This window comes from Echinops telfairi, unplaced genomic scaffold (assembly GCF_000313985.2).
Source record: "Echinops telfairi isolate 266 unplaced genomic scaffold, ASM31398v2 ScPeMD7_18;HRSCAF=68, whole genome shotgun sequence".
Taxonomy (NCBI): Eukaryota; Metazoa; Chordata; class Mammalia; order Afrosoricida; family Tenrecidae; genus Echinops; species Echinops telfairi.
The window spans coordinates 55598784-55616633 of NW_022103915.1; the positions used below are offsets into that span (position 1 = coordinate 55598784).

Here is a 17850-nt window from a genome sequence, read left to right on the forward strand (position 1 = left end):
GGCAATGGAAAGACCGTGGCAATGGAAGGATCGTGGCAATGGAAGGACCGTGGCAATGGAAGGACCGTGGCAATGGAAGGACCGTGGCAATGGAAGGACCATGGCATTGGAAGGACCGTGGCAATGGAAGGACCAGAATAAATCTGGCTTGGATGTAGTACACCTGGAAGGCTCCTTAAAACCAAACGCTGTCTTCCTGACTCTGAATGTGCTATCAGGAGAGACCAGGCCCTGGCAAAGGACATGCTTGGTAAAGGGTCAGCAAAATTGTGGAAGTCCCTCCACAAGAGATTGTCACCTGGGCTCAAACACCCGTGAAGGCACAGGACTGGACAATTTTGTTCTGTTGTGCAGGAGGTTGCTTTAAGTCGGGGGCAGTGTGATGGCGCCACACAACTAAAGGACGGAGAGGTGATGTCAGAGAGGACAGTGCTAAGGCCGTTAGGAAAAGCTGGACATTTGAGACAGCGTTAACCACTGGCGGACAGAAACCACTGTATGCCGATCCTTGCAAATCACCCATGCAGTGACTACTACCCCAAGGTGTCCACACGAGGCCGCCAGCAGCTCGCACAAGGCCTGGTAGCCTGCTTCCGTAGACCACAGCCACATGTGGAGTGGCTGTAATGCTGATCAACTTCACACAACGGTTTTTTAAAGTCTGTTTTTCACACATCTCTTCAAACCTTCTCCAGGTTCTCTTTAAGGAGGTATAACGTTAGTCCCCTACGTTTCAGGTCTTTGGGGACCAAACCTTGACTTCTCCATTGTAGCCTAGAGTGAATCAGAAAGTTCGTCTGAAAAGGAACATGCTGTATTCGTTCATTTCCTACATAATGTGTTCTCGAACATTCCATAAAACAAGCAAATGCAAAGATATGACAAAATACCCATTTATAAACTATCAAGGGCTCATGCGGGAAGGGGGAGCAGGGAGGGAGGGGAAAAATGAGGACCTAATGTCGGGGGGGTTAAATGGAGAGAAAATGTTTTGAGAAACGATGTACAAATGCGCTTTACACAATTGATGTGTGTATGGATTGGGATAACAGTTGTATGAGCCCCTAATAAAATGTTAAAAAAAGAGAAATATATATATATATATATTTATATATATATATATACACACACACACACACAACAAAACATTCTCCAATTCAATAAAATTCTGCTTGTATAAAAATAAATAAATAAAACCTAAGGAATGAAAAAAATAACAAAATTCAAGCAGAAAAAGAAATATACATATTAATAGTTTAAAAAAAGACAAGCAAATGCACATGTAGGTAGTTGCGCATTTCATCCACGTAGGTGTCTCGTGACAATCTTGAAGAAATGAGGGGCCGTTTGTTTTCTGAATTATCAAGATTCTTGCATGGGTCAGCCCACTTTTTTCTGTATGTTTAGTTATTTTCTAATTACTTAGAAGCCTGATGCTTGTCACCTACTGTATTAGTAAAAAAATAAGTAAACTGGATTTGTGAGCATGATTTTCCTCATTCATCATACTGTATATAACTGAAAATGAGACATATTTGAATCTAGCCTTTTGCTCCAAGCAAATATGCAGGGGCACATAACTATCCAAATATCTAAACACAAAGCACTAAGTCTTTTCAAGGATCTCTGGTGGCACAATGGGTGAAACAAGGCCAGAGCAGGTCTACTTCAGATCAGTGACACTGTCTACTCCCAGGAAGGTCTATTAGTCTCTGAAACCCGACAGAACAGTCCTGCTCTGTAAGGTCACGATGATTCAGAATCAACTCGCTGGCAGTAAAGGGTTTTTTTTTTGCTTGTGTTTTACAACTAGAAATCACACTGGTCCTTCAGGGTTACACGAAGTGCTTTAAAAAGTTTATTTTGTGCTAAGGATATTTTTCTAAAGCATTACAAAATTATACATCCAGACTCTTCAATGACAGAGTATTTAACATTCTAGAAAACTGTTGTGCCTTAGGATACTAAAAATCTGGTGGATTCACACCACAGCAGAACCCAGGAGAAAGGAGGCATTACAGAAACCATCTACTACGTAATGAACAGGTGATTCATTCGGAATCTGCTTCTTTTTGTCTGTGTTTGTAGTAAATATGATTCCTCTAGCACCCTCACCTCTTCCCGAAAGTGAACAACTGTGTTCTAAGTCTTTACAAAGTAAAAGCAGCTTTAATGAGCCATCCTGCTGACCTCCACCTGTGAAACACCACACACTGAAAGTTAACAAAATACAGGAGAGTGTGCCATTTTACGAATTGTTACAATGAAAAATACCAAGCATACACTGACTTTTAAAAATCAATTAAGAACTTCGTGTATGTATAAACAAAAATACATTGAAAACACTGTATTTTTTCCTGAGTAGAATGCAAACTTTATTTTCTATCAAATGAAGCTTCTCTGAGCTTTGGATATGCAAATATAAGGCTCCTCCACAGTGGCAAATAAGAAAAGGAATGTTCACCACACATCAAATAAGAAATGAGCATTCAACTTCACATCCAAAGGAAAACGTTCGTGTAGAGGTTCAACAAGCCCAATGGGAATATCTGAGATGAGTGGCCAAAATTTTAAATATTCTATTGATGGCTCTCCAATTTTAAGGATCTTTCAGTATGAAACAAAACCAAAGTAAAAAGCACTCTTTCTACCAAAAAAAAATTTTTTTTTAATCCAAATGATTACCATTTACTTTAACTGGGAAAATTCAAAAGTAGCTAGCTCATGGTAAATAGAAAAAGACAAACCATACACTGAAGAGAGGGGAACAAAAGAGGCAATCACCAACTTTATAGGAATCAAAACAACACCACGGACTCAGAAAAGCTGCCTAAAAAGTAACATATTCTGTTTACCAGACAACTCTGATTAAAGTAAGGTAGTTTTTTATCAGCTGCATAATCTATCAATGAGAAGCTTCAGGATCATATCTCTAAAAAGATCACAGAGTTGTCATTAAAACATACATTCCTTTAAACAATGGGCAAAATTCCCATTTATGGGAAATAGGTTGTTGTTTTTTTCACACAGTGAAACTAAGAAAAATTATATCAAATGAGAAACTTTTCTCTAAAGTAAATCTGTTAGTACCTCTTCTTAAATACTCCAATAATGCAATACTTGGAAATGTAAATTCTCAACTCAGGCTTAGGACAAGTTATCATTAAACAAGTTTACCTCACATCTTACTGCTTGGCACCAAATTTTTCAAAGATTAAAGAATTGTTAAAACCACCATGCTAGTCATAAATCATATTTCAAACAATTATACCTAGGTACTACCTTTATTTTCTGGAGATACATTGCTCAATCTAATGACAATCTATTCTGTACCCTGCACTGTAAAGTCAAGTAAGGGTTCACTCCAAACCCCCCGAAATGGTCTTCTTTGTCAAAACCATGGTAAAATATTTATGAAAATTAACTAAGATTTCTCTGTGGCTGGCAAAGGGCCCACAGAACGCTGTCTGATGGCACCCTGCGCCAAGTCTGTGCTTGGGCCTCTCCTTTCGGCTTCCTCTTCTGAAACATCTTCTTCCTCAGTCTCGTGCTCCTCCTCCACTTTTTTCAAAGGTTGAGAAGATTCTGGTAATAATTTTTCTTAAAGATAAAGAGCAACAATGTGTTTTCTTGACATATTAGATTCACTTTAGCATAAAAGCAATAGCTATTCACAGTGGGATAATGTTTCACATATCTATAGTTCACTTAGATTATCTATAATATTTTAGGATTTCTAAACAATAGATCCTATAAAAGTAAAATTTTGTTTAGAAGATCTGTTCTACTTACCAAATTCATTCTAACTATCCATCTATTTTTAAGTTGAAGTGAAATTAATGAACTCCAATTATTGGTGTGAATATGAAAGTATAAGAAAACATACTACATTAACTAGAACTACCTTACATTCATATCAATTTGTTACTAAACATTTAGCCATGTGAAATAAATGGAATAAACCTATTAAGTTCATAAAGTTAATAGATAAAAGACATTAACTTCAAAACTACCCTTGTATTATTCCTGAGAGATCAGAGCACAAAGTCACATTTCTGGTCAGAGGCTAGAGATGTCCTCATCTTTTTCATCTGGTGTCCTAGTGTGCCTGCTTCCCTTCCCCCGTGTTTCCACACGCTTATTAAAATGTAATTACAAGCAATAAATGATAAAAATATAGGGAATATATAACCCAATGAATTTTTACATATATACACAGGCCTTTTCTATTTTTTATAGGGCCCACTGCTAATTGACGTTTGCTTACAGCCATGATTGTCACTGAGACATATAAGACAGAATTGGGCCAATAAACTTTATGTGTTCATTGATCCCAGGCTGCCCCTAATCCTAGACGATGCAGAACGGGGGCAGGGGGAGACTGTAAGATGGACAATGGAGAGAAATCAGTACAAGGGAGACAGTCTCTGTCTGGCCTGCCTACCTAGCACCTCTCTCTTTCTGTTGGGCTAACTAACAGCGCGTCCTGGATGTCCAGCCCATGTGAGGCTGTGACTGCCAGTTCACAGCAGCCCGGAGGTTAGGATGTGTCGCTCAGGAAACACTGGGCAGTATCAGGAGAAATTTCTGGTTGGCACACTCCTGGGTGAAGCACCTAGTGAGGTGCTGAAGTATTTTATAATGTACAAGACCATCTCTCACAACGAAGAACGCTCCTGTCCAAACTGCCCGTAACCTGACTGAGGTTGAGAAACCCTGCACAAGTGATTGACCCGAGAGTTCACTCAAGAACCACCTAGAGGGCCTCCCGAGGTAAGAAGAAAGTGGGTTGCCTTCTTCACTGTGAGACTGAGTGCTCTCTCCTTCTAGAAGCATCTGCTACTGACTGGAAAGAGCCAGGCAAGATACAGGTTCTAAACAATGAAAACAGCTTCTTGACAAGGTCACCTGAGCCCCAGACCAGCCAACTCTGTCCTCAAACTTCCTTGCAGCATGAAACACCACATTCCTATCTTCCTTAAGAAGCTAATTGTGTTTCTTTCCTCCACACCTGAAAAAAACCAACCAAACCTACATCCTGGAAAACACTTCAAATCACGCTGTCACTTATAGAAGGAGAGGGCTGGTGCGCTGAAGGATGGGCAGTTGTGTCCCATAATCATGTGCGCAGCAAACTGATTATGGGTCACCCCGATAATGAGAGCATTACAAAGCCGTCTTATAGGATTCATAAAGGCCTGACGGGACAAGTATAGTTACTTCCATGTCACCAGAGGAAAACATACTCAAGAGAAGTGAGAACACTTTTGGCAGACCCTTTTAAGGGTAGAGCTGTGAGCACCAGTTGCTCCACAGAAATGTGTAGCAGTCGTGCTTCTGTAAAGATGCACAGCTAAGGAAACCCTTTAGCAAGTTCAACTCTGTCGGGGTGGGGGGAGCTATAGGCTAAAACCAACTCAACAGGCTTTTATATATGCTTAGTATTAATACAAATATCTATAAAATGACATGCAATCCATCAGTCATTCAATGGACTATGAGAACTGTAAATGTAATCTTGTTTGAGCTATCCCCACTGCATCTCTAGTGATTTTATTTAACAAGTTTTCACCTCCTTAGTTTAAAAACAGGCAATATCTGTCAGGCCAGTTCTACTCTCAGCTGTCATTGTGGTGTGATTCTGAAGAAATATGTCATCCCTCTGAGCCCCAGTTTCCTCAGCCACAGATGGTGGCGTACCACCTGGGCAGCCTGTTAAAGAGCGCTGAGAGCGAGATGAGGAGAAACAGGAGTCTGGTCTTTATAAGCTGGCAGATGAGGGCTGCCTTAACATTATGTTTTCAAGATTAAAAACTAATAATTGGCAATAAATATAGGTAAAAGCACATGCTTCTAATTACGTGGACTTGTTGTCCAGTACAGGACAGGGTCAATGTCAACCCTCAAAGAGCTTGATGGGGCGCTTCTCCTAAGATCCTACCCCCCAAATTACAACCGCTGGCAAGCAAATCATCATCATCGAACGCAGTCACTGTGGTAATGAGCAACTTCAATAGTACAATTTAAGCTACTTAAATTTCTGACAGGTATATTCAAGCAGACTCAAATATGAAACTTCCAAATAAGTAGATAGCAGATGAAAATTATTAAGTGTCTCAAAGTTATTAAATGTCTTGAGATTATATGCAATCTTAACAATTTCCCTATTAAAAAAACCCCAACAAGATAGCAATGTCTAAAACCCACTGGGCTGTCATTCTCACATGAAATATATATGTGGGCTTCAAAAAGTTCGTGGAAAAACTCCAGTATCTTTTCATCCCATTTTTTCCACGAATGTCTCCTATCTGCCCCCACACGGTCTGTGGCACAGCGGACACAGAGACCGCCACTCCGCACTGGGAACAAGCTGGGGGACTGTGTCTACAGAAATGAATGGGGTTAGTGACTACACGGCAACATGAAAATGCACACTTACTTGAAGGGTATGGCTGTGGTCTGCGCTTTTTTGAAGGGCAAAGGCAATCTGCCAAAAATATCATACACTGCAAAAACACAGGAAGAAGCTGAAGCGTATACTACTGATAGAACCAGTACAATATAACACATTACCAAGTGGCTGAAAACTCTAGTTTTCCTAATACTCTGGAATACTTACAAGTCCTAAGAACAGTCCAGAAAGCAGGGTTGCGAGAGCAAAGACTGCGTACGAGCCCCACACGGGCAAGCCCAGGCCCTCCACGAAATAGCTGTGGCAAGTCTGAAGGCAGAAGGAAAAGCAAGCATCAACAATTTACAAGCAAAGGTTCCAAAAATGCTTGCGATAAGATTACAAGTTTAGCCCATACCCTGATCCACATAGACAGCTGGAAGAGTGCCGACATACTGCTCATCCTAAAACAAAAGAGAGGGTTGAAACCGATTACAAGGCCCACTTCTAAAATACACTACTTTTGCTTCACTACACCTTTATCTAGTCCATTTTATACTCTCGTTTCCCAAATACAACAGATTTTAAGAGTGGTCTGAAGACAAGTGATATATCACAAATTTAATGATTGTGATTAAAACGTTAATGAATAAAAGTAGTTAAACCACTACTTTGCAACTTCATTGTAATTAACAAAATGTTCTTTTATTGCTTTGACATTAAGCTTTCATCTTAATTTCTCCAATTTAAAAAAAACTCATTTGTTCGAGCAATTCATCCAAAGAATATCTGAGGTTACCTCTTTAGCACAGAGACAATAGTACACTTGGACTTTGTGTTTTTAAGGTAAAAATAGAAACTCATGCAAATGAGGCCCTATGTGAAATTTTGGAGTAATGGGCCATCCCTAAGTTCAAGCCGGGCTTAGGTTGACAGTGAGCAAAGGGCAAAATCCTCCAAAGGAGCAGCTGAGAAGGGACCTCTCTCTCAGCAAGAAGGGACTCCAGAGAAAGAACTGGGGAGAAGCAGCGCAGGCTCCACCCCCACTCTCCTCACTGACCAGCAGTTCCTCTCCAGGGGGCCTCTGGGGAGTCAGAGCTGTTCTGTAACATGTAGAGGGCTGGTCTCTTAACTGGGTAGGTGTGGTGGTTAAGTGAGGGAGTTCTGACAGCTAAAGCACAATTCAATTCAGAAGTCTTTGGGGTTGTTTTGTTTCAAGAAAAGAGCAAGAGGCACGCCAAGGAAAAGTGCTACACGATAGATTTCTACTTCAAAATACTGCTTAGGGCTGGCTGACACCGATACTTCCTTTCCCAGAAGCCGAGGTATTATTATTTCTTCACGGGTCTGTGTCCCAACTCCCCACCCCACAAAGGCAGTGTAACCAGTTAGGAGACTCAAGAGAAGCCTACTGCCATCGGGTCCACTCTGACGCCTAGGGCAGGAGAGTACTGCCCCTGAGGGTTTCCAAGACTAACTCTTCACGGGGGTAGAACGCTTCCTCTTCCTCCCGAAGAGCAGCTGGGGGTTTCGAACAGCTAACCTGACCTTGCTGTTAGCCTAGTACATAACCACTACTCCCCAAGGGGGAGGAGCAGGACTAGGTCATTCAGCCACAGTAGGATGTGTACAAGGTGACCTCAGCACAGCCTGTTATAGCGAAGGAGACGCAGTGACCTGACCTGTGCAGCCCTGTCCCACTGGCACAGCAGGAAGCATGACTGTTATTTCCTCCTCTGACAGCTCCACAGAATGACATGTTCCAGAACTGCTAAGAAGGCATGTAGCTGCCAGCTCAAAACCACTGCCATCGCATCAACCTCGACCCACAGGAGCCCAGAGGGCAGGCTGGAACTGCCCCTCTCGGTTTCTGAGCCGGTCACTCTTCACAGGAGTAGAAAACTCCGTCTTTCTCCCCCGAGCTGCTGCTGTTACTGATGACCTTGTATAACCACTATGCCACCAGAGGGCCACGGTTATCTACAAAGCTCAGGGGTTAGCTACTTCATTCGGGGAACCAACCTCAAGAACGGAAGTCTACAGGGAAAGGGTAAACATCTGCGTCTTCTTCAAAGTGTTAAACTCAGCTGACAGCTCTACATCGCTCACGCGCCTGAGGGACTGTGTCTCTCTCGTGGTGAAGTGACCCCCTCAGAAGCTAAAAGATGCCTGAAAAGGAATCCAACTAATTCTACAGACTCGATCTTTCTAAAGGAAGGAAGTAGTATAATCTTATATATTAATATGCAATAACCCTAAATCCACTGTAAGAATTTAGGAAACAAATGGGGCCTGAATACATTATTTACATGAAGTACAATTATGTTTCAATTAATTCCGAGAAAAACTATTCGTACTTACAGAATAGAGCCAGGCCCAAACCATGACGAAAGAGGTTCAATACTCTTCCATTCTTTTTCACTTATGAAGTTTATGAAGTCCTTCTTAGTCCGTGGGCCCTGGTAACGCCTAAATTCACCATCTTTACAACTACAGAGGATCAAAGTAAAAAATTAAGCTGCACCTCATATATAAGAGATGCTATTTTGCTATTCCTTTACCTCGTTTTATAGTCAATCCTAATATTTAAGATCATTAGTAACACGCAGATGACAAATTATACTAATTATCTTCTCAAGACATTTTGCCCCAAATTTAATTAAATAACGAGCTCACATTTTTAAACAATCATCATTAAGGCTTTATAATTACTTACAAGGAATGAAATCATGGAACACATTAAGTGGAAAAGTCCCAGATATTAAGTCTCATGTACCATACACACGTTAAACGAATACTGAAGAGCCGTTATCATTGTGTCTGGCACACACTAGCAAACTTACGACATTTCACATCCTCACATCACTGCAGCCGCCCTGCCTTAAATCCCTAGTCACTGGCCCCGTCCGTCCCGTCCCTTCTCCCCATGTTTAATCATTCTCCTGTACAGTCTGCTTTGGATTCTCATTACGCTCACTTCATCCTCTTCAGTCCCAATGCACTGCCTCCTGGCAGAGGGATTTGCATTCTCATTTGCCCTCGTATCTTCATTATTTCCAAACGACCCAAAATAATACAGCCAGTCTAATCTGACTTAATTCACACTTCTATTTTCCCCACCTAAACGTAAAAACCTTCCAAGCGCTCCCTACTACCTACAGTAGGGTTAAGAAATCTTCTCCCCACCCAGTACTAGAGACTATAATAAACCCTTCTCCCTGCCCAGTGGAGAAAGTCATTTTGTGGAGAAGCTGACATTTAAATTGTTCTTTGAGGAATGGGTAGGGTTTCAAAAGGCAGAGACGTCACAGAAAAGGAGTAGAGAATCTCAACACTGTTCTGGGGGGTGAGGCATGAAAAGAAGAGGGGGAGACTGCTTACAGCCAGTCAAGAGTCACGGAGGGAAATGGACTGAGGGATGGGGAGAAAGACGCACTGAGGCAGAACAGAAACTGAGAAAGGAACAAGCTCAAAAAGCTCACTGCCACGGGGCCACTCTGACTCAGAGCACCCTAGAGGAACAGGTCGATCCGCCCTGTGCGTTGCTGAGGCTGTGTCAGAGAGCCCCACCTTCCTCCCAGAGCCGCCGGTGGTTTCGAACTGCTGATTTTGTGGTTAACTGCTCAATCCATAACCACGAAGCCAGGGCTCCTGGTCTCTATAACCCCAGTACCTTCAAATACTTACTGATAAATAGTAGGAAGAGCAGTTATCACAAATCGTCCGCTGAGCCCTACAAAAGGACATAAAAGAGGTAGAATAAGTACAGGAGAGCTCACATAATGTGTCTCATATGGGCCAACTATTAGTTACTTAAGGTTAATTCTAAGCTATTTAAATACTAATAGGGAAAGAATATGAAATTATGCCTAGTTGAGCTTTTAAAAAACAATAAAAATTAATTTCAACTATTTACTTAGAACAACTTCAAGAAAACACTATAGAACCTCAATAAAAATATATACATAAAGCTTGAATATTGAGACATTTGTAAATGTATACATAAATATTTGGTTGATTAGATGTGATGAAAACAATAGCGTAACATGACATGTATTGCTTTTGTTTGTTTGTTTGTTTGTTTGAAACAGGAGTGTAAAGTGAAATGAAATTACCTTATGAATAAGGTCCACAACATTAGCAGCTAACATTTATTCTTACCATGGGCCAAACACTGATAAAATTGAAGATTAAGTTCTTTAAGTCTGTTTTCATGTAAGTAAAATGGATTATTTACTATCTCACCAGGCTGTGGGAGGTGTAAACAACAAATGCAAACACACAGAAGCTAGAAACAGTGCAGTGCTCCATAGACATTAGCTGGTCTTACTATGAGTGGCAGGAGACGAACAGGGGGATGAGACTGGTCCGAGAGAAGAGCACCCTCAAGGGCAGGGCAAATTATTTGTTCAGGGGCCCAGCTGAGAGGGGACTGACCTCACAAACCTGAAAGCAACCAGGCTTTTTGGTTTTTCTGCAAATCAAAAGCATTATATCTGGGAACGTCTGATCTCAGAGATCTGGGCCTGCTCTCATCAGCGAATTGAACTTTGACCCTAGAAAACACTCAGCCATTCTGAAACTTGGTATGGTGCAAAGAACTGGTTGGTCAAATTACAGTGGCAAGGGTTCTCAGAGGCACCTTACATGCGATTCTGGGCCCGAGATGCAAACAAGAGATCTGAAGCAGTCATTTGGACAAGAAGGGAGCAGGGGGTGTCCCCAAGGCCCCTGAGAGCAACACACACAAGGAACGAGCTGCATACACCACCAGAAGTCTGTGTTCGCAGCCGGTGTACCCCGAGCCCCATGAAGGGGGGCGGTGGGAGGGGGGCAGTCAGCTGAAGTAGCTGCAGACTGTTATGTTTGCAAAACCGAAGGCGAGGGCAAATGAAGAACTCAAAATGTGGAGGCAGGGATAGACGTAACAACCTACCCTGCAAAGAAACAAGCAAAACAAGCCACAGACTCGGCCTTACCTGGCTGCTCTGTGACATCCACTTTGGCAACATTCACCTCGAGGTCTTCTCCCCATTCAGCAAAACTCTCCCATTCGGGTTGTAGATTTTGACAAGCAGGACACCATGGAGCATAGCTACGAAACAGAGTTAAAAACAAAAAAGGAAGGAAGAAAACAACTAACAATGAAAGGGTATCTAACAATATATGAATAGTTACAAATATAAACAAAGCAAACATAGAGCAGGGGTTAGTATGTACAAATCATTGGTGACCACAGAAACCCCTAGTGTCTTCCCCTAATAATATAACTTTTAAAAAGTGTGACTACATTGACACACACTAAGAGACTCTCCTAGATAAAAACTGTGAAATTTACCATATTTTCTACTGTGGACAGTGCCGGTGACAAAGTACTAATTTTTGTATGTTTCAAATGCAGGTGCATGGGTCTGATGCTCTAGACATCCAAAACTATGGTCTCGTGACACACAAAGCCATTCTCCAAATACAATGTTAAGATACAGAGGCTTTTTCAAACGCAGAGACAGCCCTTGAAGAAAAATCTTGGAATGTCTCTATTAAGAGGTAGCCACCTGAAAACTCCAAGCCAAATCCGGCATTCGCCAATCTCAGGAACACAGCAGGAGTCACAAATGCAAGGTGTTGTGTAAGTAAAAGAAGTGGCCTGGGCGGTGGGCACAACGTGCCTGACCGTTTTTTAGAGTTGGCAGCCACCTGACTGTTGCCACGGGATGGCTTACCTGGTGCAAAAAAAAAACGGAAGAAGCTAGAAATCTCCCTTTCTTGTATTAAACCATGGCTTCAAATTTAACCATGTATATAACTAGACAAGGCAAAGAAATTTTGGGGCAGTCTATGTATCCCTTTTCTAGACATCTGGTTTATAAGTTCTGTGGCCAAACATCAGAGGTGTTCGGAATCTTTCCAAGCCCTGAGTTTTCCCTATGATTTCCCTCAGAATGACCTCAGCACTTGCCTCAGTTTTTCTATGGGACCAGGAATCAAGCCTCCACGTGTTAAACACCTGGGTGGTTTCTATACTTCACTGAATTTCCTCCCTGTGCTTTTATGTTGGCAAAACTGCTAAAATGGGGATTGTAGGACACGACAAACTAGTGCCATAGAGAAAAGCTATGGTCTGTAAGTATTACACTGAAAAGATCTGCAAAATATCTGACCAGAGCTGGCTTATTATTGTGGACAATTCAATTGTAATTAAGAGCAGATTATGATGATTAACAACTAGATCCCATTCTGCAAGTTCCTTTCTGTTTCTAAATTGCTTTTTACAGATCTGCTTCAACTCACAATTTGGGCTAAGGAAAAGAAAAACCAGTGCACTACCAGGAGCCCTGCTATTGAGTGGGCTCCGCTCTGGGCAGCTACATGGGCAGGGTCTGCACTTCCACCCCATTAGCAGAGCCCCTGAAGACAGAGCAGCCTATCTGCACCTGTAAAGATTTATTTAGTCTCCGAAACCAGCTCTACTCTGCCCTACAGGGGTCACTTTGAGTCAGGAATCAACTCGGTAAGTGGCCTATGTGGGGTTTATTTGTACTGTAATGTCAACTGGATGTCAATTTGGACCTGGCTCAAATTCAGTGTTTTGGGCCTCTGAAGCCTTCACTTTTAACTGACATATTTATATATAATCTGATCAAGTTTTACATTGATCCATAAGAGCAACACCTGAGTGCATTTTACATCTCAATTCCCAATCGCTGTTGCTTAACACCTTGAACATGAAGCCCTCAAGCCCTGTGGGCACCCTGAAACAAGGGTGTGCTGTGAAAAGAAGGTGCCACCGCTTACATTTCCTCTGCACGGCTGCTTTAAAACGACCGCGACTTTTTTCTCACCAAGTTGCAGATTATGTGTATTCTATAAACATTTCCTGGTCTTAAGCTCCTTTTTAAGAATGTTACAACTTGAGAGTTACAGTCTGGACTTTCTGGGGTTCTCCTCTAGAGATGTCCAGCAAGCCTGCCTCTGACAGGCAGCGTAACATCTCCAAACTCCCTGCCAACCAGTGGATCCCAACTCAAGGCCACTCTGTAAGGCAGGGTAGACCTGCCCCTGTGGGTTCCCGAGACTTTAGCTCTTGAAGGGTGTGGTAAGCCTCGTCTTTATCCTGTGGAGCAGCTGGAGAGGCTGGTGATTTCGAACTGATAACCTTATGGGTGGCAGCCAACACATAATTACTAAGCCAAAGGGACAGAAAAGGGGTCAAGGGTCCTAACACTCACGATATGCCAAGTATGTGTGAGAGCTGGGGAACCCAAGGAAAACAGTAACCCAGTAACATCAGCGCAGGCTAATGGAGGTGTTTATTACTCAAAGGGTTCCCATCTTTAATAAAGGAAACAGTACTTACTTTACACAATTTGGAAGAGGATTAAGAATGACAATACACAGAAGGTGCTTAGCAGTGTCTTGGTACATATAAATTAACACTCAGTAATGGTGCTGTCATCATGACCCCCCAAAACACCACTAATATCATGGATCCTACCACAATTAACACTTAAAGCTAAGGGGCTCAGGGCAGAAGGGGCACTACTTAAATGGAATCACACCCAGTTCACTGCCCTTGCTGATGATCCGGCACTCCTGAGTTTACAATCACCCCCCCTAACACATGGACCATCCATGTTGATGCAATACCACTTTACAAAGAGGCTTGGGTGTGACAACCCAAGGCATCATTGCCTACATTGCAAAAACACACCCAAATGAAACACAGGATATGGTTCAGAAGAAAGCTCAAAAAAAACCACACCCGCTGTCATCGCGTCAATTCCCACTCATGGTGACACTAGTTTACTAATTTCTAAGGGAGCAGCAGGGAAAGGAAGGAACACACAACACACACACACACACACACACACACACACACACGCCGTAAAATAAAATGATCCAACTTAACGGAACACAGCACTTCAAAGAAAATGTACCTAGCCCGGTAAAAAATTTTTAATAAGTAAGGAATCCCAAATTACACTAAAAAGTGCCTTGGGTTGTTTGTTGTTGTTTTAAGGCAGAGATTAAACAACAGCAAGGCGATGGCACACTGCTCAATATCGTCTTGTTACGTGGGGCGGTGAAAGTAAGCCTAGCTGTAAAGGATCATTTTAAATTGAAAAAGACTGTATGGAAACTGGTGAGACGCCCGCTCCTCCACGACGGAAAGTCAGGGAGAATCGGAAGAGGAACAAAACCTCGTAGGCGCCCCAGAAGCGCTCGGGAGAAACTAGCGTGCTCTGGGGGGGCCCCTGAGACACGTCCCCAGGTAGGAAACGAAGCGTGGGTGCAACCGCGCGGGGACCGATCCCAAGAGGAGTTTGCGGATCGGGATGAGTCCCGGGAACCCGCTCGGAGGCGTCGTCGGGGGAAACCTGGGGCCCAAATGAGGGGCGGTGGCCTTGAACCTCTGACCCGGGCGGGGCCGGGCCGGCGGTCCCCGGGCAACTACCTCTCACTCACAATTCAATCATCCACTCTCCTTCCAGCAACTCTCTCCAGCTCTCGTCCGTGATGACGCGCACGTCGCCCCGCCGCCCGAGGGCCCCGGGAGCCCCGCCGAGCAGAACCGCCAGGATGGCCAGGGAAACCACGAGCCTCGGCGAGGGCGCCATGTCGGCCGCTCGCCCACCCGCAGCCAGCGCGGCGGCCCCGGCCTGCGCGCAGCAGCTCCCCACTTCCGCCCTGGCCTCGCTCCCCGCCCATGCGCAACGCGCACGCGCGCGCGTCTGCGAGAACCTCACTGCGCATGACGGAGCCGGGTGCCAGAGCGTTGTTGATTTCCGACTGAATAACGCCCTTCCCGAGTGCGCATGACAGAAAACGGTACCTTCGCCCCGGCCCTCGCCCGCATCAGCATTGCTGAGATCGGGGAGGGAAAAGGAGGGCGCGATGCAGAAAGCACAGCGGTGCTTTGGAGGGAGAAGCCAGTATTGGGGCCCTACGTGATTAGGGACCGCGATAGGAGGCTATAGATCTTTATTGGGCCATCTTTCTGCAGGGGAGTGGCTGATGGATCTGAACTGCTCCCGAGGCGGTTAGCAGCCCAAGGCATAACGCCACCAGGGCTCGGTGAGGGTTACACAAGATAATGATAACAGTTTAAACTAAGCCAGTTATTTAGTGCTCTGTGGAGTTCTCATCTGTTAAGAAATTTTGGACTAAAATTCATGGATTTTATAGGCGTCAGATTGTTGGTTTGTTTGCTTCTGGAGAATTATAGACAGGAAGTGCAGGAGTTACTAGGGGCTCTTGCCACATTCTTTATTTTGGTCTGGACAGTGGTGGCAAGAGTGTATGTTTTGGTCCTTCTGTGCCTGAAGTCAGTTCCGACTCTCAGCAACCTATATACAACAGAACAAAACACCTCCGTAATCTTTCCTGTGGGAGCCTATTGTTTGCAGTCACTGTCAATCCATTTTCTTGAGAGTGGCCCTCTTTTACTTCGGCCCTCTGCCAAACATGATGTTCTTCCCCAGGCACCAGTCCCTCCTAACAGCAGGCCTGTCATAGGAAAGACAGGCTCCTATCGCACCGCCAGGCTTGCATTCCGGCATCCATTCTCCTTGGTCCGGTTGTATGCATATGTAAAGGAGAACGGTGGAGCTGTACATTGAAAGTCAATGTGCTTTGTGATGTTTACTCTGAATAGTACGGTAATCCTTGATTTAAAAAACAAATCCGTTGATGAAGAGATCTCTAGGTCAAAAGTTGAACAGAAGTGGGAGCCTTGGTTTTGAACTGGTTAAGCTCGGCTAGCTGCAAGGCCAGCAGTTTGAAACCATCAGCCCGTTGGGGGAGAAAGACCGGGCTTTCTATTCCAGGAAAGAGTTAGTCTCTATTTCACAGGGGCAGTTTTACCCTGTTCTGTAGGGTCACTGTGAGTGGGCATCCCTCTAATGTTATAAATACAAATGCAAATTAGAATGTGTCTTCCCTTGTTCTAGGGGGAAAGGAGACCCAAATTCAAATATCATTTATAGAAACCCACTTATTAAATCTTTAACAGGACAAAAACAAGGCAAAGACTAGTCATCTTGATGATAGAGACCATGAGGCTGAGGCCCTAAGGGACTCGCAGCCACATGGCCACTTAAATCAGGCATGGAGGACAAAGGAAGCTGCCACACAATCTTGATTGGTGACAAATGAATTCATCACAGTTGCAGACAGAACTATAAAATGATGAAAGGAGCCATGATTGAGAGAGTACACTACTGCAGATATAAAAGTTGACAAAATTGGTCCAGGGCCCTGAGACCTCCTTACTCACTATTATCCTTCAAATAATAGTATCCAGGATAGTGGTAGCAATTCACTTTCAAAGCCACTCTGCCTGAGGACAAAGCTTTTCACATGGCCAAATACTTTGTTGCAGAAAGAACTCTGGATGCTGAATCTGTATCAACTCAAGCTCAGGGCAGTGGAGTTGATTCCAACTCACATGAAGGCTCAGAATGGACTGCACAGTCCCACTGAAAAGCGTAGCCTTCCAAGAAACGTAGTGCTCGGAACTGAACCCCTAACACAACCCCCAGCGACCCCATGCATTACAAAACATCCCCCACACCTGCACCCTCTTGGGATCATCGTCTTGTAGGAGAGTCTAAAATTAGCAGCATTTGGTATAAGTAGTCTAAAAGCAAAGCCTTAACCTCATTTTAAATTTTTTTATATGAGTCTGGAATCCATGCTAAATTTTAAAGCTGCCCTTTCCAATAGCAGTTCCTCTAACCTTAATGTCAACCTAAGGAATGATTCCCTTTTTTCTGAGCTCTAGCAGGGGATGATATTACAATCTGTTCCCAGAGGGTCTTTCCCTATGGTCAGAAGGATCTCTATGCACAGCATTATATCTAAATATACTTTGGCTAATTAATTGTGGTAAATAACTTCCCTATTCCTTATCTTTCAGACACCAACAGCCATAATCAGATGGACATAAAGCAGCTCAATGGAGACTCAAGTAGTCCAGGCCCCCACAAGCGCAGAGCCTTTCAGTCAACATAAGCAACTTAATAACCCCCCACAGCAAAACGTCCTGGCTTCTGGAAGCATAAAACCCCTAACACTTCCTGTAGGTCTGAGCAGTGAATTAAAAATTGCACACCCTTTTAAGTAGAAGCATATGTGAATTCAACCAATTCCCAGTCTTATTCTGCCCCTTTTAATGAATTGTTGATCTATTCCCCTATAATTCTGGGAACCCCCAGATATTTGAGGAGTCAGAGATGAGGAATTGCCCTTTGACTCCTTGCTCAGTGTAATAAAGCCAGGTTCGCTTTCTCAGAGACAGTCCAGAGATTGGATTTCTGTGTGTACTGGGCAGGAACCCTGTTTTAGATTCACTTACAAATGCAATTTTAATAACAGGTTATCAGAAAAATCTGTCGTTTCTTATGAGCATCCTGTAAGAAACGGAAACGCACCTGTTGCTGTCGTGCTGTCTGATCAAT

At 43.4% G+C, this 17850-nt stretch overlaps 1 protein-coding gene and 1 pseudogene across 1 annotated transcript; both read right to left on the minus strand.

Annotated features, from left to right (window-relative positions):
* Positions 1–1828: 1828 nt before the first annotated feature.
* TMX1 (thioredoxin related transmembrane protein 1) lies at positions 1829–15024 on the minus strand. Its single transcript, XM_004698583.3, has 8 exons — positions 14858–15024; positions 11371–11486; positions 10079–10124; positions 8753–8881; positions 6810–6855; positions 6620–6721; positions 6440–6506; positions 1829–3600 (listed from the first exon to the last, which is right to left on the minus strand). Exons 1-8 carry the CDS (start codon positions 15007–15009, stop codon positions 3425–3427), a joined length of 834 nt encoding a protein of 277 aa, XP_004698640.1. The 5' UTR covers positions 15010–15024; the 3' UTR covers positions 1829–3424.
* LOC115868850 lies at positions 11106–11247 on the minus strand (annotated as a pseudogene).
* Positions 15025–17850: the final 2826 nt, after the last annotated feature.

Bases quoted from the DNA above. Each gene is read 5' to 3' on its own strand.
- TMX1 (XM_004698583.3), bottom strand. From the start codon at position 15,009: ATGGCGCCCTCGCCGAGGCTCGTGGTTTCCCTGGCCATCCTGGCGGTT. The intron at 11,487-14,857 runs GTGAGTGAGAGG...TCTGTTTCGTAG, and splicing joins GGAGAGTGGATGATTGAATT to CTATGCTCCATGGTGTCCTG. The intron at 6,856-8,752 runs GTAAGTACGAAT...CTTTTGTTTTAG, and splicing joins TTTGGGCCTGGCTCTATTCT to GATGAGCAGTATGTCGGCAC.